At 33.6% G+C, this 25,661-nt stretch overlaps 1 protein-coding gene across 40 annotated transcripts in view; it reads left to right on the top strand.

Moving 5' to 3' along the window:
• MYCBP2 (MYC binding protein 2) overlaps positions 1-25,661 on the top strand; it is a 270,702-nt gene that overhangs the window by 91,658 nt on the left and 153,383 nt on the right. For 36 of the 40 annotated variants that reach the window (XR_015138240.1, XR_015138239.1, XR_015138238.1 and 33 more), the window contains exons 16-20: positions 2,453-2,598; positions 2,852-2,953; positions 11,391-11,498; positions 18,128-18,247; positions 19,345-19,426. Coding sequence is in view for 36 of the 40 variants with exons in the window: in XM_086330024.1 (XP_086186150.1) it covers positions 2,453-2,598; positions 2,852-2,953; positions 11,391-11,498; positions 18,128-18,247; positions 19,345-19,426 (558 nt within the window). In the remaining 4 variants the exon portion in view is untranslated. Of the gene's footprint in view, positions 1-2,452; positions 2,599-2,851; positions 2,954-11,390; positions 11,499-16,521; positions 16,638-18,127; positions 18,268-19,344; positions 19,427-25,661 lie in introns of those variants that run through there. The other 4 variants (XM_086330025.1, XM_086330007.1, XM_086330026.1 and 1 more) reach the window with 4 other exon arrangements.

The raw sequence follows: 25,661 nt of genomic DNA, 5'->3' as shown, positions 1-25,661 counted from the left end.
TGGACTTGCGTTGTTTAACGATCCAGTCTTATGCTAATATTATGTGGTTTATATTTTGTATAGTAAGGTTAGCTCCTCTCAGTGTCTTTTTTATCATTTGGGGGACTATTCTTAGGTAATTAATTAAAATATAACTTTAATTGAAGTTATCACCGACTCAATGGACATGAGTTTGGCTAAACTCTGGGAGTTGGTGATGGATAGGGAGGCCTGGCATGTTGCGGTCCATGGGGTTGCAAAGAGTCGGACATGACTGAACAACTGAATTGAACTGAATTCATTAGTTTTAGAATTGATTTCTGTGGTATTAAATAATTCCATTCAGTAACATGATGTGTTTTTCTACTTATTCAGATTTTATTTTTAATTGGAGTAGAGTTGATTTATAATGTTTGTGAGTTTCAGGTGTACAGCAAAGTGAATCTGTTATATACGTATCCACTCCTTTTTAGTTTCTCTTTTCATATAGGCTTTCAGAGTATTGAGTAGAGTTCCCTATACAGTAATCCTTATTAGTTAGTTATCTGTTTTATATGTAGTAGTATGTATGTGTCAATCTTCTAATTTATCCCTCTTCTCCTTACCCCCTAATACGTTTATTTTCTGTATCTATAATTCTGTTTCTATTTTGTAGATAAGTGCATTTGTAGCCTTTTTTTTAGATTCCACATAAAATTGATATCATATATTTATCTTTTTCTGACTTAAACTATTATTTTAAAACAGGTCATGAATTTCTTTAATGCATGGATCTCTGCCTTCATTTGTAGTCTTTTTCTAAGACTTCTTTATGGCCAAATATCTATTAATTTGTGTTGAATATGAGTTTGTTCTGTGTGGAATTATCAGAGATCATACTGAATACTCAATTAGTGGCATGTAGTGTTCCAACTTTAGAAGTTCTAGGAACTGTTACTTCTAGAGTTGCATTATGCTTGTTATATTTATCCTTTTTATTCTTGTTGGGTCTCCTCCCTCCCCGCCTCCAGAATTCTGTTGTATTATCATTTTAAAGTTATTATGTGGATTTGTCAGAATCAGAATGCAGTTTTCCCCCTAAAATGTTGGATAGAATTTTAGTTGTTGTTTATAGCTAATACAATGGGATATCCTTTGGGAGATGAAATTAATTATCATACATCTTTGTATTATGATAGATCTTATCTTTCTAAGATCAGATTATTTATGATAATTAGCTAACTTTGGGAAGTAGGGGGAATCCTTTGAAGAAAAACTCAGTGAGACTAGCCGCTTCTTGATCTCTGGCTTCCTTATTTGACACCTTGTTAGTACTTAGGTGCTTCTTCCCAAGTAATGTCTGGATCTCCTATGAGTATATTTCTGGGTTTATAACTTGGCCTAACATAGTTAATTAGATCATGTGTGTATAATAGGCTGTTTCTTTTAGGCTATTGGAATATTCCGATTTTTTAAGAATAAATTTTCTTTGCATTTTTAGCCTGTGTCAAAAAATATTTTGGCTTTCTTTGTTAAAGGATAATATTTCTTCTAGAAAATTATATGTTTGGGTCTGTTTGCTCTATTTAAACCCCTAACTTGTTTATTTTAAAATATAATTTGGATAAAAGAAAGATTCTGTGTTTTTTTTTTTTTTTTTTTTAAATTGGGATTGAAATTTAGCTTTCTGGATTTCTCCCAAGCTATATTTCCATTTAAAACTAAGTGTTCCCAATCTCTGAACTTAAGCTGTTGATAAATATCATAAATTAATTTCTGAATTCCTTGGTCCTTCTTGAAGTTAATTCTTATTCTTTATATACTTTTTCCCAGAGATACACTGTCAATTTCCAGTAATTTTTTATAGATTCAAATGGACAGTATCTAACCACATACAGTAATTTCTTTATTAGTGAAACTGAAATAAATACATGAATAAAGTCAGCCTAGGAATAAACATGCAGAAAACTGCTATTACAAATGACTTCAAATATTACAAAATATTTGTAATATTTGTGAAAGGAGAGAATGGGAGATGATGACATGTAAAGGAAAGGAAAGGGAAGGAGACAGAATGCATGAAGCTGGCAGGCTGAGCTCACTCCCTGAAGGCTGCCCACACCTCCTGTAACTTGTCTGGGAAATAGCAATGTTGTTTATTTGCTGTCTGTTTAGTACTAAAGCTGCTGGTGCCTCACTAACTATGAAAACTTCTAAAAGACTGTAAATAGAAGCTTTGAAATCAGCAGAATCCATTTGTATTTTCTGTAGAAATATATTCATTATGCCTATTGGGTGTTTTTAGTATTGAATCATACCTTTTAATTATTCATCTATTCATACCTTTTCTTTAAAATTGACAAATTCTGGTCTTCTGAAGGGCTTGATTGCATTGCAGACTCATTTAAGCTAATCTTAAAAATGCAGAAAAGATGTTATGGAGTTTTAAGGAAAGAGAAGGACTCCAGCTAATAATTAATTTATTTGTTTTTAGGATCTGTGGTTGTGGTTCTGGAGAATCTGGCTGTGCTGTATGTGGATGTTGCAAGGCTTGCGCGAGAGAATTGGATGGTCAAGAGGCAAGACAAAGAGGAATTCTTGACGCAGTGAAAGAGATGATACCGTTAGATCTTCTGTTAGGTAGTAATTCTGATAGTTTAAACGATTCCTTGTAGACATGTTAAAAAACTAAGGTAATAGTCAATTATGTGATGCTGCTTGTTTGGTAACTGACAATTTGTCATTGATTAAGGGATGAGTTGCTTTTTTGCTAAAATTCTTGCAGTAAAAATCATTTGTGTTTTAGACAATGTTTTTGTTAGCTTATTATCTTGAATTTTATTTAGTTTTGTCGTATCTATTATAAAACTAATTGATTGATTGTCATCATCAGCTGTCCCAGTGCCTGGGGTTAACATTGAAGAACACCTTCAGTTACGCCAAGAAGAAAAACGGCAACGTGTAATCAGGAGGCACAGATTAGATGAAGGAAGAGGTAAGATGTAGCTGCAGAGAAAATATGTATGAACATCCATTTTCTTACACTGAGACCACTTAGAAGTTTATAAAATAGGCTGATTTGGTACGAAATTAAAATTAGTAACATTCTAGTAATTTATGAAAGTAATGTGAAGATATTTCGGGTATTTACAGTTGTGCTAATACATCCATTTATTTCAGTAGTGTGTCTATGGCATCAGTCAGCCATGTTAAGAATTGTGCCATATGACAAGCATCAAAAACTATTATCAATGGCAACCTTTAAAAGAAAAAAACAAATTCTAGGAACTCTCCTTCACCCATATTTAGACATACCTGCTTAACTATGAATGCCAAATTAGTATTTTAAGTTCTGCTTTCTTACTCATTTACAGTCATTATCATTTGGACATGGTCTTACCACTCTTCTTCCAGTTTAGTGCATAAGTACGCTTTTATGTATCTTTATGGAAAAAAGCTTATTCTGGTTATGTACAAGAAGGGTAAGTTAGAGGGTCTGCAGGTTTTAATTGCAAAGATAGATATATTATTTATTTTTTCCCTATTGTTCTTGACCATTTCTCAACCTGAAAAATACATTTAACAGTGATTATAAATATTTTAGTGTATATCCAACAAGCAGAGGTAAATATAAGTATTACTAAAGTTATTGTTGTCCAATAGATTCTTTTCTTTGCAGAATTAAGATATATTGTTCCAAAGGTCTATGATTTTATTTCTCTGCTAGGTAAAATCTTAATTAGAAATATTTAGTGATATTGTATATTTTAATATTTATTAGAATTGCATGATAATTGATACAGGAGATAAAACCTTTTACTCATTGAACCATCATTACAGACTTTTTAGGCATTCCATTTTTATAATATAAAAGGGAGTAAGTATAAAATGTGTAGTACACATAGTAAATTCTTTTTAATAAAAACTCAGGTCATAAAACATCTGCTTAGAACTTGGAAATTGTTCTTTATAGTATCTAATAAGCAATGTTGAGGAATTGATACAGTGAATATTTCCTGTTTGGCTTTGTTTACATAAAGTCATTCCCTTTAAATGATATTTTAATGAGACTAATGTAAATATATAGTGTTATTTACATTATATACATGTATGGGAAAATTGCATATTAAATGTTTTGTAGAGAATGTGGTAAAATTTAAGTTCTCATGCATAGTAATAAAGTAATAATTCCTTTTATATTGATAGTGTGATTTACTCAAGGTTAAGTATCAGTGATGGATTTACCACCTGTTTTTTTCTCTTTTTTTTGGAGATGTTAGGTTGACTCATACAAAATCACCTACAAAACCCCCACTTGCCTATGTTTCAACCTAAGTATAGCAAATCCTTATGATGACATTTAATTATTTGCCTAGTGTGTATCTTAGTAAAATTTTACCTTCCTCTGTCAAAAGATATTCTCTTGGTACAGTATATTTCTGTACCAACAAAAGAATAAAAGAATATCGATTATGCACTGGTTATTCAACAAAACTTTGTGATTGCAGAATATTCTTTTGCATATATTTTAAAATGTATCATGGACCTTTAAAACATATACTCTAACCCTTTCAAGTTTAAAAAACTCCTTTATTAAATATTTATGGAAATTAGATTATTGTATCTGTGCTTTAACAAACTTTCCAGGTGATTCTGAGGGTGCTGGAGTATGAGAACCGCTACTCTAGGGCGGTAATGTTCAAAATTTGTTCCATGGACCTTCACTCTCAGAATCACTTGGGCCTCATGCTTTCTGCCTATCTGAGAGTCTTCAATACAGATTTGAGTCACATGCACAGCATTCTAGAATTTTTGTTTGGCACATTGCTAGCGAGGATTATTAGTCTTGTTTTGTCCTCAGGAAGAACAGGAACGTCAAATAAATTTTTAGTGTTCCAGCTGCCACACATATATAGTTGTTGGCAGCCCGCATCACCCCCGCCGCCCCCCCTCCCCAACCTTGGCTTCTACTTGATGCTTTTTAGATAACTAAAAGCAGTCTGTTGGTAATTAGGCTTGTTATTAGTTGGCTTTACCTATATTTAAATGTCAGGCTGTGGGGATTAGATTTAGTTAAATTATTTTATTTGATTTATCTATCTCATCCTGTTTACCAAGTTTTTGTTAGCTGTTTTGAAGTTGATCAAAATTTTTGAACCTAGCTCTAGTATTAAAGCCTTACTCATTAACCTCAGGCCTGTTGATGTGGTTTAGCTGCTATTTTTGACACAAACTCTTCTGTTGCTATTGAAACCCACAAAAGCAGTGTGGTCACTACTTTTTGATAAAGTTGGAACTTTGTCTTTAATTGTTTTTATGCTATTATTCTTCCAGTAATACTTTTCTTACATATATATTCTTAGGTACTGTTAGTATTCATTTACAGATTTTATAATCTGTAAATTTTGAGTTTGTGTTTTAGATGAGACAGTTGATTGATACGTAAGTCTCTGAGACTGGTTTAACAAGTGGAGTGCTAGTGCTTGTTCAGTTTGATTTTTAGTAGAACTCTTAAGTCATCAGGTCTCCTGGATGATTATATGAGTGCTCTTGTGTTTATATTCCTTCTCAGCAGTCTGTGGTAAGGAAAGCTATGCTCAGATAATGCTGTCTTCCTTTCCTTCTTTCTCTCCCCACCCCTGCCCCCGCACCAAATATCAAATCAAAGTTTCATAATTGTGAACTGTTGATAAATGTGTTACGTCCTTTGCCTGGGACAGTCCCATTTTATGCCTCCTGTTTTCCTGGGACAGTCCTGTTTTACGCGTATGGTCTGGACATATTACTTATAGTGGCCTCTTTTGCTCTCAGTAGAGAGTCTTATTTGAGTAATACATTTTATAACTAGCCTGGCTATATTGCATGGTGGTTGAGAGTATAGGTTCTGAAGTTAGACTTTGGTTCATATCCTGGCTTCTTAACTTTTACCTGGAGTATAACCACTCTGAATCTCAGTTTCCTTACCTTTAAAATGAGGATTGCAACTGTACTTACTTAAGTAAGGATGAGGATTAAGTGATATGCATGAAAATACCTGACATATATACTCAGCCCTAAGTAAACATTTGATGGTGGTGATGATGAGGATGCTAGTGATGGTGGTGGGCTATTGAACAAACTTCTGTTCTCTTTGGATTTGATTCTTTTCTTGCTCTGGCTTCTACTTGGTTGCTTTCCTTGCAACCTTGGGATGCTCATCACAAAAATTTTGATTATTATTAACAAAACCCGCTACATCTTTTATAAAATAAAGTGATTCCATTTGATAAGGAAAAAATCAGTTTCCCATACTTACAAATTAGAATGTAAAAATAAATGTGTTATAGTCTCTCCAGTTTCAAGGGGATTGAGAAGTTATTGCTATTGACTTTTAAGCCTCAAAAGCCATTGTTTTCTTGATCTGACCTGTTGAATCCAGTATCAGCTGATCTAATACTATACACATTAAAGTCCTTTTTAAATAAAAATATTATATGACACACCTAGAAAACATGAGTAAGAAAAAATATCAATGTTAATTTTCATCCAGAGATAACTGCTTTAGAATTTTGGTATACTTCTTGAAGTTTTTCTATATATAGATTTTTTGTTTAGATATTTTGTATCATTTCTTACTGTGATGTATATTGGTATGCTGTTTTTTCCCCTTAATGATTGCAACATAAATTTTTCTGTGCCTTATTGCAATACCATATTAAAGTATTATAGGAATTTAGGTTACAGGTTTTCTAAAAACATATCCTTTAATTAAATTATTACTTTATTTCTTGGTCATCTTCTAGTCAGGTTTTATACACTTCCAATTATAATCAATGACTGAATTTTATTTTATATGTTCGCTTAATGTTATGGTATACACATTTTTAAATTTTTCTAGCAGTTTTTTTCCCTTGCCTTCCCATTCTTTCTTTTTTTTTTTTTTAACATTAAAAAGAAGGAAATTTTATTGTGTTTTTATGGAAGAAGGGTAAATTCCCACATTTTCCATCTTGGCCATTCCTCTAGATTGTTGGCTCCATAATATACTCATTATTTTTGTGGCCACACTTTCTAAACCCAAAATTTAACTCTATGATCTGAAACAGATAATCAAAATATTTAAACCAGAGTAGACTGTAGACCTACATGGACTCTTCATTTCTGGATATCTTTTCCTCAATTGTCAATGAAACCAGTTGTTGCAAATAAAGTAGATACAATGCAATAATAGTTCAGTATTTTTTAAAAAGATTAACTTCTTAAAAATCAATTTTGACAAAATAACAGATTACTCTTTACAGAAAAGTCCTGCATTCCAATTACCAATAAATTTTATGCCATGGGTAGGCTAAATTCCTCCATATTTTATCTTGAAATATTTATTAAAATACCCATCTTTACTAGTTTTTTAAAAGAAGTTATCTTTTTTTTTAATTTAATTTTATTTTTAAACTTTACATAATTGTATTAGTTTTGCCAAATATCAAAATGAATCCGCCACAGGTATACATGTGTTCCCCATCCTGAACCCTCCTCCCTCCCCATACCATCCCTCTGGGTCGTCCCAGTGCACTAGCCCCAAGCATCCAGTATCGTGCATCGAACCTGGACTGGCAACTCGTTTCATACATGATATTTTACATGTTTCAATGCCATTCTCCCAAATCTTCCCATTCTCTTTTATGGAACAAATGAGGTTTAGCCTACTAGGTATATTTCTGTATCCTACTCCATTGATATAGAGTCATGTGCAGATATCAATACTTATGTAAAAGTTTAGGCAGTTTGTTTACAGAAGTGATACTGTATTGAATATACAGTTGTCTGCAGCATCTTTCTCCCACTTTACAATACAACATGAACATGTAGTATATCAGTGAGTATGGACCTGCCACGTTCTGTTTAATAGCTGCATAACATTTCATAATCTGTCTGCACCACAGATTATTCAACTATTATTTTATTGGTGGTCATTAAGATTATTTTCAGCTTTTTGTGGATTTTGCTATAATAAATATTCTTTAACTTGTAGCCATATGTAGTGGAATTTTTATTTATATAGTAGAGCTTCTCAGAGATAGACTATGTGGGCCAGAGAGTGTGCCTATTTTAAATTTTAACATGTATTTCAAATTATTTTTTAAGTGTTATAGGAATTTATCTTCTCAAGACTAATATATGAGTCGTGTTTTCTTTTAGCACCATCTGCCTTATATTATTTTTAACTTTTGTAAAATGTTGATGAATGACGTTTTGTCATTGCTAATTTAAATAGCACAGGAGCACTTTTTTTCTTCATAAATTTTGTTTTAATGGCTTACCATTGTTCCTGAGAGAAGATACCATAGTTTTTTATTAACTTTTCTTCTTTTTGGATTGTTTTAAATGTTTTGTTATAATTGCAAGTTATTAACATTTTTGAGCTTAAATCTTTAAAAAAAATTTAAGTTTTCCTTAGGACAGATTTCTGGATATATAATTACTGGCCCAAAAGATGATAATAATCTTAGGTTCTTGGAATGTATTATCTGTAACTTTCTGAAGGGAACTCCTACTTCCCCACCCTCAAGATTTGCTGGCTGCCCCTCCAGTATGCTCAGTTTTCTCTTAGCACACTGGAATAATTTCTTCTTGAGTTTTGTGTAAACTCTTTCTCAGTCATTAGACTGTAAGCTTCCTGAGTCAGAGATGGTGTCATCATATTTGTCCAAGTGTTCCTAGGACCTGTGCCTGAAGTTGGTTAATTTAATATGTCTTTGTCAACTAATTGAAAACATTTTGTGGACTTCTCATCACTCTGCAGTGAGGCTTAATAGTATCAAAAGACATTAATTACCTCTTTTGTATATTTGTCTCCAAACTCATTTCCTACTACTCTCTGCCTGATAACCTTATACTCCATCCATTTCAGCTGTTTTTTTTTTTTTTTTTTTAATGACCATATAGTAATGTTGTTTATGTCTTCCTGCTTTTATAAATCCTATTCCTTTTACCTGGAATGCCCTCTCTTCTCTTTTTTCTCTCTTGGCAAAGCTTTTCTGTCTTTGAAACTTTTTTAGTTCACCCAAGTTGATTTGATTACTTTTCATCCTTCAAGATATAGTGTGTACAGATTTCCTTTATAATAACATTTATCAGAACATATTGCAATTCTTTGTTTTCATTCTGTCTTCCTTGGTGGACTGAATTTGAATGAAATCTGTGTCTTTGTCATTATATCTGTGATACCCAGCATCTATGACATTGAAGATAATAAAAAATGTTTGGTGAATAAATGAGTGACTTAATTATGTAAGAAAATTATTTTAGTCCATGGGGTACAGAGTATTTTAGAACCTGGTAACCTGATAGTATAAATGGTAACTTAAATTGAGTTTGAATGGTGTACTTTCTATGTGTGATTGCTTGTAGGCCTTCTGTGTTTATGTACAGAAAGGTCTCTAAAAAGTTTTAATTTATGAGAAGCTAAAGAACTATGAATATTATGGGTATAATGTTTTTCTGAAAGAAATAGTATCTCAGGCAGACCATAGGAATTATAAAATGGTAATACAGCTTAATATTATTGTTATTTTAATATTTGCAATTCTTTTGTGTAGTTAGAAAGTGTCTTATATACTTTTTTAGAGTGATTTATATCATCTGTTTAAATCAATTGGAAAATAGGGCATATGGATAAGAACATGTTCTTACTTGAAATGTGTCTCATTTTGTTACATTTTAAAGGTGAAGCTTCTGGAGAAGGAAATGGCAACCCACTCCAGTACTCTTGCTTGGAAAATCCCATGGACGGAGGAGCCTGATAGGCTATAGGCCATGGGGTCACAAAGAGTCGGACACGACTGAGCGACTTCACTTCTTCTACTTCTTCTTCTTTAGTTTATATAATATTAGTTTGAAAATGATTGATACTGTGTTACTGGAAAATAATATTTAACTCTTCTATTAGCATTAAATTAGCATATTTCTATCTGTAGTAATCATAGGATGTATTATTCTTGGTGTTTCATTGAATTGATGCTGCTTATGTTTTTTCCTGTATCCAGAGACATAATTTAAAAATATTTTTCTACCCATTTTTAATGTTTAATGCAGGGTATTTTGGTATTTAACATGACATTTTTCAAAGTTTATTACAGAGCAATAGTTTAACTTTGTCCATTGTTAGAACAATTAGTTATAGCTAAAGATCTATAGAGAATAACAAAGAAATTTAATTTAAAATGTTCAGTGTGTATATACTGTCAATTTCCTTTTCAAATATCGGTAACTCCTTAACTGTCAAATTTACTATTTTGAAATTTGTAAGCATTTTTGATATTGCTAAAGCTCAAGGAAACTGTAGTTCTGTTCTATAATAAAAGAACTAAAACTTTAAGGTATAAAATTTTATTTTCAAGCTAAACAGTAATGGGGAAAACAGTTTTTGAATTTTACTGAAATTAATTTGGCTATAAATTTTTTCTTACATAAGTAGAAATGACTGTAATCTTTGTCAGTGTATAGTGTTATGTACATAGAGGGGCTTCAGAAAGAAATCATTTTATGAGAGAATGGTTAATGTTTCAAAAATGTAACTGGGTTTAGATTCCCTTCTTTATCATCAGTGTGAAATTGAGCTTATCCTTGTGTCTGATTTTGTGTATGTGGTTACAGAAATCATACATAAAGTTGGATTTATCTTTTTAGAAAATAAAATACAGCTTACAAAATACTATTTTTATAAAGCAATGATTTTACATATATATATACACACACACACGTATGCATGTGTATATGTGATATAAATATATATATGATATATATGTGATATAAATGTGTATGTATATATACATACACATTTATATGTGTATATATGTGATATAAATGTGTATGTATATAAATATGTGTATCTCAGATCATAAGAATTTTTTGTTTTGTTTTTGACAACCTGTTTTCTTTGACAAAATGTAGTTAAATTAGTAATCTCTTGGTTTTATATCAAGATTAGCATGCATATTAAATCTTGAAGACCTTGTTAAACTTTAATCATTAATTTAAGACTGAGTTGGTTTTTGGTATTTTAAAAGGAAATATATTTATTTTTAATGAATATATGGTTTACTAAGCGTGAATATATGTGATGTTAAAAGATTTGTAGGAAAATTTGATTTATTCTGTTTGAAATTTCTGATTATCTATCTATTTGAGACTATTAGTAACTACCTAGTAATATTATAAGTATAAAAGATTAAAATTTGTACTTTATTAACTGTATTTAAGATACTAAAACTTGTGTGTGGAATGGTGAATAGGTTATGGTTGGGAGCGGGAAGTTAATGGAGGGGACTTGGGAGAAAAGAATGATGTCCCAAACTTTAATTTCCATGCTTTTTGGTTTGAATTACTTTTGTTCATTGTAGTGTTTTTATTTTGTGAGCTTCTCTATGCACATACAAAATGTTTCTCCTCAGGCCCCCTTGTATTTGCTGGTCCTATTTTTATGAACCACCGAGAACAGGCTCTAGCCAGACTCAGATCCCATCCAGCACAGCTAAAGCATAAGCGGGACAAGCACAAAGGTATTTGGTCTTCCTTCTCAACTAGGCGGGATGCTTTCCCAACTTCTTCCACTTATTTGAGTATTGCCTCTGGGAAAATGCACAAACCTAATTCTTCTACTTTGCTTCTCTCATTGTTATATAGCCTGAGGAGAAAGAACATGCTGAAAGTGTACTATTTGTCAATGACTGTCAATCTTATTTCACTGTATTTTTTTTTGCTAACTTTAATAAAAAGAAGACATTTTACAATGTATCTTTTTCTTTTCCATTTCTTTTCAAATTTCCTAAGGTTAAGGAAAGGTGGAAAAAATAATTACGGCTCTCTGTTTTATATACTTTATTATCTACTGTTTGATGACTGTCACCTGGCATTTTGCAATCCTTTTTTCTTTTTTTAATGCTGTTCATGTGCTTCAGAATTAACAGAATTGCTAAATTCAGTGTATAAAGTGATAATGAGTTAACCTCTATGATGCTTCATTTGTTTTAATATAAAAGTTTATATATATAATACACATGATTTATTTGATATTTGAGGTTTAAAAGTGATAGATGTCAGTAAAGAGTAGACCTACTCTAGTCCTCAGAAACTCATAGGTCTCAACAAATCTTGAGTGACTGGCAATATCTTGCCGTATAATTGTTTGAGATTTGAGTTCTAGATTAATTAAAAATATTCCTAAAGCAAGATTTGTTTAAACAAGAAATTATGGGTCAACTAAGATCAGGAAAGAATTTAATGCAGGGAACTTACAAATTTATGTATAAATTCTGCCTTGAATCCTGGCATGTGAACCAGCCATTCTTGGAGTAGTACAACTTAGATTTAGTATTTTCTTAAATGCCTGAAATGAACCCTGCAAAGTAGAGCAGATTTTAAAAACACATATTCTGTGCAAGTTAATCTAAGTAATATTTTCTCTTTTTGGGGGGAGGGCTACTGAACTGTTACAGACGAATTTTATTTTTAAACTTTCACATGCAATATATTGTAATCCATTTTATTTTTATTTGCCTGTTTCAGTCTGTCAGTTTGTCACTCAAGGCAAAAACACAAAACAAAACAAACCCCTGTTTTTAGTTAAACCACAAATAAAGAACTATTCAAATTATATTCTGCAGGAAAAAAAATTGAGATTAGTTTAAATCTAATGTGATTAACCATAGTAAAATTTGTGATTCTTTTATTTACTGGATGCTCTTAACAGTGCCATTAATATTTAAATCTAAGCAATACTATTTGGGGTATGCTATGCAAATTATTTTAGTTACTGCCAGAATTTCTGATCTCATATTTTCCACTATGCCAGTATTAGAGACGGAGAAGGCAATGGCAACCCACTCCAGTACTCTTGCCTGGAAAATCCCATGGACAGAGGAGCCTGGTAGGCTGCAGTCCTTGGGGTTGCTAAGAGTCAGATATGACTGAGCAACTTCACTTTTACTTTTCACTTTCATGCATTGGAGAAGGAAATGGCAACCCACTCCAGTGTTCTTGCCTGGAGAATCCCAGGGATGGGGGAGCCTGGTGGGCTGCCGTCTACGGGGTTGCACAGAGTCGGACACGACTGAAGTGACTTAACATCAGTATTAGAGAAGCTTTTATCAGGTCTTTTTCTCACCAATTATATGAAAGTAGAGTTCTCCAATACTTTACCTGAGGTTCACTATTTACATTTCAATAAGCAGTTTAAAACTTTTTCAGCTCCATGTTAGTATGTTATAGACAGTCATCTTTGTGTTTTTTTTTTTTTTTTTTCCAGAATTTAAAATAAATGCTAAAGAAGACCAAGGTTAGAGATTTAAAACAGACTTTTTATGATGTTGCACTGATTAGCTATAGAAACTTTTCAACTTAACGGGGTTATTTTTATGAGACTGTAGCAACCTCTTTGGAAGGACTGATTTTGTAGTATTACAGTGTAGGGCCATTTTTTTTTTTTAATCATCAGATTGTATGGTTTTATAGAGTGAAATAGTTTCATTTCTTTACCACCAAACGACTTTAAAGTGTGAGTAATATTTTATCAAATGGTGTTCCATTTTATGTGGAAGGTATTAACTTACCACTCACTGTAAACCCACAGGTTTGCTTTTTGTTGCTCCCTTTGCATTTTCTGTCCCTATCATTTAACCCCCCTTGCCAGGCACTGCTTTTACTCTTGCTGCATATAGTTATAATCTTTTAATAAATTTCTTTTCCTGTGTAAATTTGTTTTTCCTCTTGGGTCTTACTCTATTTATCTTCCACTGAGAAAGTCACTGTATTAATTGCTGTGTTCTACCTTACATTTTAATTATGTTGGTGGTACAGATTGTAGGATAATAATGATTTAAATCCTGTAGACTGTGACTTTCTTGTGGGGGTGTGTGGAGGGTAAGAACTATGGATTTATTGTAAACAGGAGTGAGTTCTCAGATGGAAAGTTGGAGAGCTTCTGGCTGATTGGAGAGAATTCAGAGAAGGTCCCAGGATCTGTCAAATTTTCAGGCAAATTTTGACCAGAGGCCAGTAGTGTGTAAGACTGAATCAATACATAGAACATATAATCCATATAACATATAGTATTTAAAGAATGTGACTATAGATTATAAACAGCTGAATTAACATTTGTTTCAGCTATTCAGTGCCTTAAATAGAAAAAAAAATTTTAGTGTACTACTCTTCGTTAGGAACATTCGAATTGTTCTAGAGATAGTCTAGAAGTGACTGACATGAAAATCTGAAGGCACTCACAAAATCATCTCTGTGTTTTACACCTATTTTCTGTAGAGAAGTGGTATGGTGTAATGGAAGTATGGCCTTTGGAATTAGGCCTCAGTTTTAATCCTGTTTTTCATTTACTACAACTGTGTGGCCATTCATAAATTTCTTAACCTCTTTGGTTGCAGTTTCCTTATCTCAAAAATAGGAATAATAATTCCAAACTGAATATGTTGATATGAAAATTAAATTGATATATATGTGTGTATATATATGTGTATATATATATATTCTTTGCAAATAAAAATTCTTCATGAATAGTAGCTTAAATTTTTCCAATTGAATTCTTTGCTTTCTCTTTTAGAATTATCTTAAAGGTACAAAATTTGAGGTTTGTTAAATGTGTGATTAGTTTATTTTATCAGAAGATTTAAGATGTCAGCCATTTGATGGTGGTAAAATATGTGACCCTTATTTTTGATCAATTTCTAAAGCTGCTCTACTATTTATTATTTTGGGCTGGCTACTTAACCACTCTAAAGCCTTGGTTTTCCCAACTGCAAAATGGAATAACGACATCTATATCATCAGATTACTAAATTGATTAGGGGGAGCAACAGTAGTGAATATTGACTGAGCACTTTTCATACATTATTGTACTTATTTCTCACAAGAACCTTGTGATGTAATGTGCCATGTTGTTATAGATGGGAAAACTAAAACTTAAAAAGATCCAATATCAAAATTTAAAAAGAAAAATTTTTTAAAAGAGAGAGAAGATCCAGCATCCAGTTTTCATAAAACTGGCAAATGAATATATAGAGCCAGGAATCCAATCCAAGTCTCTTAGGTTCCAGTGCCCAAAAACACTTATCTACTGTGCTATTTAAATTTTCAGTGTTTAGGCAGAGATACTTAGCAAATTGATATTACTACTGCTTTGCTGTTTTATTTTAGTGATTTTGTTCCAAGTACTCACTGTTTCTGTGATACATTCAGCAATATGCATGCTTATAAGATTAGCCAAAAAGTATAGATTTAAATTAAAATTAAAGGTAGAGTCTTTTAGATACTGAATCTTCTTTCCTCTGTGTGTGTACACAAATAAGCGTATATAATGTATATATACATATCATATTTTAGAGACAAAACTTTACAGCTATCAGAGTTTTAATATCACATGATATATGTATGAGCATATTCACATTAGGGAAAAGATAGATGTGCTTAAATGGGCAATTATAAGAATATTTAGGCCTAACTTTCCTAAAAATCTGAGGTTTATTTTATTTCTCTTCATTAATACTTTTCTGAATAATGAATTTGAGCAGGATTAATCTTGCTAAATTTCACTTCCTAATTTTTGAATTTGCACTATACTCTTGACTGGTTAGGTATCTTTTGCTTTGATAAACTTTTGTAAATTTCTAAATTATTAGAATTGTACTTATTTTTTTAACTGACATAAAATTCCAGATACAAATATTAAAACCTCTGTCACTGCTGCTGCTAGTGATCAAGAATTTCATCCCTATTTTTTTCTTATTTCACCATCTATAATAGTTGACAAATCATTTTTATAGATAAAAGTTTTGTTTAGATGAACAAAATATTTCTAGTATTATTTTTTTATTTCTAAATGAGAGTCATTACTACTCATTTAATCGCTGTGATTTTAATCAGTAAATTACTAGGCGTTTTTTCCCTCTTTCCCTGATGCTGTGTCTCTATTGTGGGGTTTGTATCTATATTTAATCTCTATATTCAAGAGAGAGGGCAAAATGCCAAATTCAAAGGTGAAAGCTTTAACTAGGCATCAATAAATTTATAGAAACTGAAATTAAAGTATAGCATTGAATATAGTTAGGTCTGGCACAATTAAATGAACACAGTTTGTCTTCTATGATAAATCAGAGTTGGTTTTAATAATGAAATATTTTTTACCAGTTGAGATAAAGCTGTAAAGTTTTTATGTATCTGTCATCTTATATAAATAGTCTTTGGAAGATGCTTATTACTTTTTGGGTAGGCCCTTGTTTATACTTTACTATTCCACTATCTTTCCAGGATGAAGAGTCTTTGAACTAAAAGTATATTGCATTTTGGATAGAGTGAAACTAAATGTGATTTTTTTTTTAATCCCATACACAAGTACACATTCTTGCAGATTTAATTGGCAAACCTATATTAGATTATTTAGCAAAAGAGGAATCATTATTCTTTATCCTTTTATAGTAAAACCTCTCACTAATTCAGAATTTATGATACTTCAGATGCAGTATTTGTGATTTTTTTTTGAGTAAAAATTCAAAATAACTTCTTCCTCTGAATTTTCAGGGCCATACTTTTAAGGGGAAACCTGTCTAAAATCACTAGCTTTTCAAACCAAGGGCTCAAGAAATGAAGGATTCCTTCAGCGTGCCTTCAGCCTCTGGGTCCAGCAATTAATTCTTGTATGTTAAAGGACTTTCATGTTTATGGTACATTTTTATGTAATATAGGCCTATTTTGAATTATAATGTAGGTAACCACATTTTATTTATTGTAGCATTTAGTTTAATCTATAATCTGTTCTGCTTGAAGGTAATAAAACAATTTTTATTTAAATGTTCTGTAATTAAGACCTTTCCAGTAAGTCATATGTGCCATGTGTTATTCCGAATTAGTGAGGTTTTACTGTCCTAGTGTTGTAAAGAGTTTAAAGCTTTTTAAAATGCTTAAGTCATTTAGTTATAGAAATGGAACTCGTAATTTAGGCCAGTTTTGTCTTACCTTGGATATTACTAAGATTAGAAATATTAGAGTAAGGAAAGTGTACATGAACATGAAATGATATTATTCTGTTTAGTATTCTAAAATGGGCAGTGAAAATACAGAATTATCTTAAAATGTGTGTCTGTAGATCCACACGTGTATCTGCATATTATAGACACTTACTTAGATTTACTGTATCACAAAGCAATTAACTTAGGCTAGTTGACCTGAAATTCTTTTCAGATTTACATTTATTCCATGTGTAAGGAATTTGAATCTTGATGATATAGAAGTCATATTAGTTCATCTGTAGTATTAGGCTAGGAAAGTTCAGTTACTTTTCTTACTTACACATTCCAGAGAAAGTTGTTATGTTCTGGAATGTGTTTTTAAATTTTATAGTTAAAATGCTAAAATATTTAAAGTTAATGTAGAAACCAGGGGGGAGGGAGGGTCTTAAAGCAAGTTTATGGTAGGGAATTTAAGAAGAAGGGAAGAAAGAAGGAATAAAAGCAGAGGGTCTGGTTGAGAGTTGGGGTTGGGGGCCAGAAGAAATCCACAAAGCAGACTGGCTGAGGGTCAAGGTGGGACAGATGAAATGATTGACAGGAAACCATTTAACTACAATAATTGGATAAAACTATTTGATCTTTATAAATTTTTTAAGGTTCAACTGAGTTTAGCAATACTGGTGGACAGAGTAGTCTTCCTAAGATGTGTTTGGGAAATCTAAGTGATTTGCAAGTCAGCTAGAATTTTTTTTTTTTTTTAATGACTAGCACTAACAGTATCACTAAATTTAAAACAGTTGTTAAATGACTTTGCATGCAGTTATTTTTTATACAAACTAAAATTTCCCATATAAACTTTTACATGTAGAATTTTGTTATTTCTATAACTCAATGACCTATTTACATCACATAACTGATTAGATTAAAAGGCTTTATCTGTAACCAGGCCTTATCTGTGTTTTTACTGATTTAGTAGTATTTTGCCAACAGAAATATATAGGTTATATTTTCAAAATGGGCTTCTTTGCAGGTAGATTCTTGATCTATCACTTCTAACAGCTACAGATCCTTCTCGCTTGTTCCTTTTAACATTTTCTCCTGTTTTTCCATAGTAAACTGATTTAAAATTTTATTTTGAAGATGAGTCATGGCTTAATTACAAATTATAACACTTGCAGATGGAAGTGGAGAACGAGGAGAAAAGGATGCAAGCAAAATCACAACATACCCTCCAGGCTCCGTGCGATTTGACTGTGAGCTCCGGGCAGTACAAGTCAGCTGTGGATTTCACCACTCAGGTAGCAGCTGGAACTTTAGGGTATAACTGCATTTTTACAATTGTGTTGAATAGCCTGTTTGTTTAGTTTAGACAAATGTAGCCTGTTAACCGTGTGTCAAAGCTATAGCGTCTCTCAAATTTATGAAAGCATATTTATTAGACAATCCTTTTTAAATCTGTGGAATGATTGTCTAGAGATCTGACTTCTTATTTGTCTTCTGATGGACTGATTTTATAATTCAAGTCATGAAATTCCTGAAGATAATTTTAAACTATAATTTTCTAATTTTTTTATAAGCTGTACATAAGCTTTGTTACTGTTCAGTGGGAAATGTGCATCCATAAATTACTTTATTGAGAGCTTTTTAAAACATAATTTTAAAACTATTTTGTACCAGTACAGTGTATTAATTTTATAAATGTAAAATTTTATCTGTTGTTAAAGCATTTGCAAAAACCATACATCTTACTTCAGCTTTATTATGCAATATTTATAAGAAAATATCAATTTTTAAGTTAGAAAACTTTTTTTAAATGTAGAAAGTATTTCAGTTCCTACTAAATCATTAGTATTTGGGTTATATAGCTTAAGTTGTACTATTCAACCTTTATAAAAATAAAAAATTCTTTCTTTGTTGTTCAATATATTTCCTTATTTGGTAAGATATTGACAGATTGACATTGAAAGATATTAAAGTTCTGACAGACATACTGATGTTGTACATAATTGTGCAGAGCTCAGACCCTCTACATATATGTAATTATCCTAGATAGGAGAGGGTATTTTGTATGTAGTTACTCATTATAAAAAGACTTAACAGTTGACTCAGACCAATGTTTTATTAAATGTTAGTGTTATTAAATGGCATTTATAAGTTTAAAGTGTATGTTTTAAAAACATTATGTATTTTTATAACAACAAAAATATTTTAGAGAACTCAAATTATATTGTTTCTCATTAAATATAAATGTCTTTGCTTCTATTGCCTATTCTTAATGGCTCTACAAATTTTTAAAATTTTAAAAATAGTGAAACTTGAACTGCTTTCAGTATACTTGTGATAGAAATATAAAATGCGTATAATGAAAAAATAAAGCTCTGAAATTTGATTTCAGTGGTTTTAATGGAAAATGGCGACGTCTACACATTTGGGTACGGGCAACATGGGCAGCTCGGACATGGAGATGTCAATTCCAGGTACTTTAACATCTTGCGTGAAAGTGTTTTTTTTTCCTTCCTTTCTTTCCTTTTTTCCTTTTTTCTTTGTAAATATATATTTCTACACTTGATATAGTATTTATACTACTGTTTTGGAAAGCGTGGCCTGTAAATTATTGGTGGTTCTTGATTTTGTGCGGACAAATGATTTTATGTTTTAGGAGAAAAGTTGATTTACATTTTATACATTTAAAATGTAAGAGCGATTATGATTATCAGGAAATCACACTATATTCTTCAGATTTAATATCTTCTTAAAGGCTGTTCATGGCAATAGAAAAGACAGTGACTATTCCCAAATTGCATTGTAATAAATCAGCAAAGGATATATTCATATTCCTTGATGTTATCTATTTTTAAATTTTAGTCTAATATTAACATGATGTCATCAAAGTTTTTGAATAATTTTCAAACAGAATGGTCACTCAGAGAAACTGTTTTGAGTTATCTAGAATAGTGAAGAACTAATTGTGGTAGAGACTATTGGACGTATTTTATTATTCATTCTTCCCTACCTCATTTGGTAATAAGGTTTGAGTTGATGACATAACCGTGAAACTAAAGGCCTCATTTTCCCGCCTCCGTTGCAGCAAGGTATGGCCGCGTGAACTACAGTGCTGTGTGCCGTTCTGGGTCACTGTTAAAGGGAGGGGGGTACTCTTCCATTTCTCTGTCTCCCCTCCCTGCTTGCTGCCTGGAGTCCATGCCTGGTAATGGGAGCTGGAGAAGTCATCACAGCAGTCCTAAGTTAGAAACTGTGTATTGAGAATGGCAGAGTCACAAGATAGAAACAGCCTGGGTCCCTGACACCATGGAATGTCTACAACAGCTCCTTATACTTGGGTGCTTACCTGAGAGAGAAGTTCTATTTGTTTAAGTCCTGGTTTCTTGACTTTCATCACAGCAGCTGAGTCCATATCTGCTTAATACAATGAGAGTGCTTTGGGTTAGAAGTATAGAAAATTCATCTTTATTAGCTCACGTCTTCCAAGAAGATGCTAAAGCAGGATTAGATGTACAGAGGGTTTATTGATAGCAAACTGCTGTGAAAGGGAAGAGAACAGGAATCAGCCTGAGGTAGGTCTGACCCCTGTGAAAGGAAAGAGGGAAGAAGAATGGGACAGGAAGAGTTAGGTTACAGTGCATTTCTGACTGAGTTTTAGCCAGGCCACTGGGGTGTCCTCAAGCCAAGGTGACTTTTGGAAGAGTTCGACATTGGGCAGGACGGGCCAGCTTTCATCCTTCACAGCTCAGTCACAAGCTGGTAGCTTCCCAGGGGAAGAATGGCCTCATGGACCCAAGGAAACATCGCCTGTCAGTCACTTGTCCCCCTGCAGCAGGTGGTCTTCAGGATCTGAATGGCCCCCATGTGTGGCTGCCCATCACTGATACCAGGTTTATTTGTAAGTCTGGGAGATACAGGGCCGTTTCAGGCTAGACATGACTCACCAATCCAGTCTGCCACAGAACCTCCTTTCTTTTTGTCTCTCTGCTCTTGCCTAATTCTTCCATGTATTCATAAGGTACCTGCCAGAATCAATTGGAACTGCATGATTTCTCACTCACATACACTGAGTCACTCCAGTCATTAAATAAAATCCAGAATTTTTACTTTATTCTGAAATGACTGCATTACTGTGGCAGGGATGATACCATTTACATAGTAAAGACCAGTGATCCTTAATCCTGGCTGCACAGTGGAGTTGCTTGGGGGACTTTAAAAATACTACACCTGGATTCTAAGTCTAGAATTTTTAAGAGGCATTTGTGGAGAGGTGGGCATTCGGAGTGGGAGATGGTGGCCACAAGGGTTGGATAGAATGCTAGCATCACTTTTTCCTTAAAAGCTCTCGATGCTCTAGTGTGCCTCCGGGATTAAGGAAACACTGTCCATCCTCGAGGGCACGGTCAGACCTATGTGCAGTGCAGCGCACACAAAATGAGGATGAAAGGAATGTCCTTAGTTGCTTTGATGAATGCTGTTAGTAATGCAAAGAGATGATTGAGGTATCATTGAGTTCAACAAGTGAAGCATACATTTGATACTTGTTAAGACATTTATAAAACCAGCACAATCTTAGTGACAAGTATTGTGCTTGGAAAGAGCAAAAAGTTTTTAACAGAATTACTTTACCAAATGTCACTGGATATGGCATTTATATATTGGGCATTGGATATCACAGAGTATCAGTGGTTTTGCAGGGTTGAGCAGTTATGTTACAGGCTTTAGAAGGCAGCAGATATTTTGTTTCACAGGTTAATGACCATCAGTCTTGCGGAGACTGAGACAGGGCTTGTAATATGTTGGGAGAAGAATTTGGAAGCTTTTTGCTCTGTTTCTCACAGAAGATTCATGACCCAGAAGAAGATTTATTATTATTACCATCATCATCATCATTTTTGCACTGTTACTTAGCTGGCAGTTATTTTGTGAGTCATGACATAACCTGGGAAAGGTGCTTTACAGTTAGACATGAGAGAGCAATCAGTCATGTGTGCAGCAAGGGGACACGTCTTCACAAATCAGACTTTGTACTTGGATGTCATTCCACAGAAAAGAGTTAACAGATAGCTGTGTTTCCTGGTCCTGACTGAGTGGGAGGGAAGTAGTGAAAATCATATCTATGATTAAATTGCAACCCTCAGGTGACTGTGCTGTGTGAAGAATGAACAGAATTAGTGCAAGACTCTGCCACCCCTCCTTGAGGTTTAATTGTTTATGAAAGGGAAGGACCTCACGTCAGCTTTTCAAATGAAGAGGGTACCTAAAAACATTGCCTCCTGGTCCTGATTATCACCCACCGAGCACCATACCTTGCCTTGCAGTGACTTGCTCAGGCGACAGTATCTTAGCAATATGCTAAGTATTTTTAATAGTTTGACTATATCTTCATGAACTAGGATAGCTTTTAATGTTGAAGTTTAAATAATTAGGGTTTTTTAAGGAGATTAAACTCTGGTGGGATTTGTCTTAACTGCCCAAAGTTGTTCTTTCCTAACATGTAAATTTTCACTCCTGGTTCTGTTGATTGAGTTGTCACTGGAAGGCTGATTCCATGCGCTGTGGGGAGTGTCAAGCTGGGGCATGCAATGAAATATGGCCTAAAAGTTGTACCTGGTGGATTAAACGAAAAGCAGTCAAAACCATATGTGCTGTAAACGTTCTAGTTACTCTGTTTGTCTGGATCTGTGTGGGGTTTGGAAGGCAGGAGTCAGGAACTGTTACAGATTCCAAAAGGAGTTGGCCATGTGTATGGAGGGAACAACGCCTCAATAGTATACCTATTAACTAACTTACCACAAAGCAAAACATTTATAAATATTTTGTTGAAAGAGAGTTGGAAGGTGTTTTTTTTTAAAGTTTCTTGTAATCAAGTGTTTTTAACTGAAATTTATTGTATAGCACACATTAGTAATGTGTGATGAATGTAAGATAAATATTGTAGTGTGCATGTGCTGAAGGTAGAAACACGTTATTGGTGTTCTCTTTATTTCATGTGTTATCCTGCCAGAATCACCGAGCCTGGTTTTGTCACTTGGTGCCAGTGTGACCTTGGCCTAGTTAACTGTTTTGTGGCTCAGTTTCTTCCTCTTAAATGGGAATAGATATTTCTCTCAGAAGGTTGTTGTGAGAATACAGGGAGATAATACGTGTTGTTTTCTTAGCACAAGCGCCTAGCTCATAGTAAATGCTCAATAAATGTTGGCTGTTACTGTTGCTGGTTTTAAAAGGGATTGTCGAAAAGCTTCTGAGGATTTTTATGCATTCACTCATGACTCAGCCCTCTTTTTTGTTTTTTTTTATATTCTTCAGTATACTTCTAAATCTCTGAATTACAAATTCTTTTACAATTTTCTGTAAACTTAAACCTGGATGTTGGGAAAGAGACTGTATAATTTAGATGCCTTTATTCTTTTTTTTTTCCAGTAGAATCTTGATACTTCTAATGTTTTTGAGTTTCATCTTTTCCTTGCTTTAATAAATCCTCCTTCTGTGTTAGTATGCTGCACATCATGGTGTCTGGAACCATTTAGACGAGGTTTAGGTCTTTGTTTCATCTCTTACCAACTAGGTAACTGTAATTTACTAAGCCTTAGTTTAAATAATCCCATAGGATTGTTAAAGAATTAATATAGTGTCTGCAAAATGCCTGGTATGCATACACATAACAGACGTAATTTTTGTTTCCAGTTCTTCCTCTGTTTACCAAATAATTTAATAAATGGACTCTAGTATCATGAAAGAGTTTATTAGAAGAAATGCCACCAACTTTGGGAGAATCCTTTTTAAAGCACATCAGATGTATACATAGAATTATTTTGATAATCAGTGATATATTTTATATGAAAATGCCACATAAACTGCAAATAGATCAACAGTTACAGGAACTTTCCCAATAATTCTTTGTTTGAATCAAACCGGACATTTCTGTGAGGGCTTTGGTGGTGGTTTAGTTGCTCAGTCATGTCCGACTCCAGCAGCCTTGTGCACTGTTGCCTGCCAGCCTCCTCTGTCCGTGAGATTTCCCAGGCAGGAATTCCACAGTGGGTTGCCATTTCCTTCTCCAGAGGATCTTCCCAACCCAGGGATAGAACCCAAGTCTCCTGCACTGTAGGTGGTCTCCTGCATTAAGGGCAGATTCTTTACTGACAGCCACCAGGGAAGCCCTATAGTTCACCACACAGCCCTTTGGCATGGTAATTGATGATTGTGAAAGCTCCTGGTACCTCAGATTTGAGAACAACTCAGTCTAGCCTTACTATTGTGTCCTCAGGTAGAAACGACTACTCCTTGGAGGCAGAGCCATTCTGCTTTCCTCCGCTTTTGTTACTACACATCTTGCTGTTAGTCCCCGCCTGCCATTCTTTGAAAATGTAGTTTTCACAGTGTTTTCCCAATCTGAGTCCTACCATGCTCCTGAATGGTCCTGTACAATACAGTCACCTTGACACCTTAGTTAGATCTAGTGAACCTTACTTCCATATTCATGGAGGTCATTCCCAGGACCCACAATGGATAGCTCTAACTCAGAATATTTCATTTTAAACAACACATAATCTGATGACAAATTTTTCTTCTGTTACTTAGCATTGCTTTACTTGGTGTTTGATTGTATCAGTACTCATTCTCTGCAGCCCTCTACTTTTTTTTTAGTCTCTAGTATCACTTAACAGCCGAAGTCTGAGATTGTCATTTATCTTCTTCACCCTTACCCTTACCAGTATCCTCAGTTTTCTCACCCTCTTGATCTTGATGCTAAGGTGTGACAAAATTTCAAGCATGAATCAGTCTACTTATATTTTCTGTGTCTAGCTTGGACTTCTGGAAGAAAAGGAAATCACTGTACTTAAACAGATTGTTATGATTTATAGATTCAGTCAGTCCTTCTGCAGTAGGCAGTGATCCCTCTGTTTTCTAGTTTTGAGCTATTTGATTTAAGCCCTTTCAAGAATGTGATGAAGGATATGGGCTGTCTCTTCAGAAAAACAGACATAAGGATATACACTTAAAAGTTGGCTTATAAAATTAAAAGTTTCACAAATCTCTTGAAGCTTACTCTTAGAATTCCTGTAAGTCATTTGGATCTGGGTTAAAAACTTCTGGTCTAGGTTTCTCTTTCTTCCGTTCACCATGATACCCTTTGCATAATCTTCAAATCTTCTCACTCATTTCTTCTTGCTCTTAGCTCTTGACCTCTATTCCTGTCACAGCAAAAATGAAAACATTAGATGGGGAGTTCTTCAGCCCAGCGACTCTACAAACCTGCCTGCATCCATACTTCCTCTTCGCTCCTTCTTCACATTACACTGAAAGGGGGCCTGCTCATGTCCCCACCCTGAGGCCTTTCTGCCTTTTCCTTGGGGATCTGATTCTGTTTCTTGTCTCCTCTCTGAACCGTATCCCCTGTCTTTACTCTCTCTTTCAACTTATGCAAGTTCTTAAAAAGGACAGAGCTTCCCCTTGAGCTCTTTTTCCCTCTAGCTGTTGGTTCCCATTCCTGCTGAGATTTTGAAGGGATTTTGTGTATTCTCTGACCCCTCTGTGGGTGCCTCCTTTGCTGCATAGTGTCTCACCTACCTCTACCAAAGACTTCCTTCTTGCAAAATTGAGTGGTCATTTGTCTCTGGCTCTGAGGCATTCAGCGTGTACAGTATTTCTCTTTTCTTGAAATGACTCCACAGCACATTTTCCCAGAGTTCATTCTTTGTTATG

The sequence above is a fragment of the Bos grunniens genome, chromosome 12, assembly GCF_055505025.1.
Source record: "Bos grunniens cultivar Pamir isolate PY7600 chromosome 12, Bosgru_T2T1.0, whole genome shotgun sequence".
NCBI lineage: Eukaryota > Metazoa > Chordata > Mammalia > Artiodactyla > Bovidae > Bos > Bos grunniens.
Note: the sequence above shows the minus strand (reverse complement) of the source record. Positions and strands in the feature narration are given on the sequence as shown.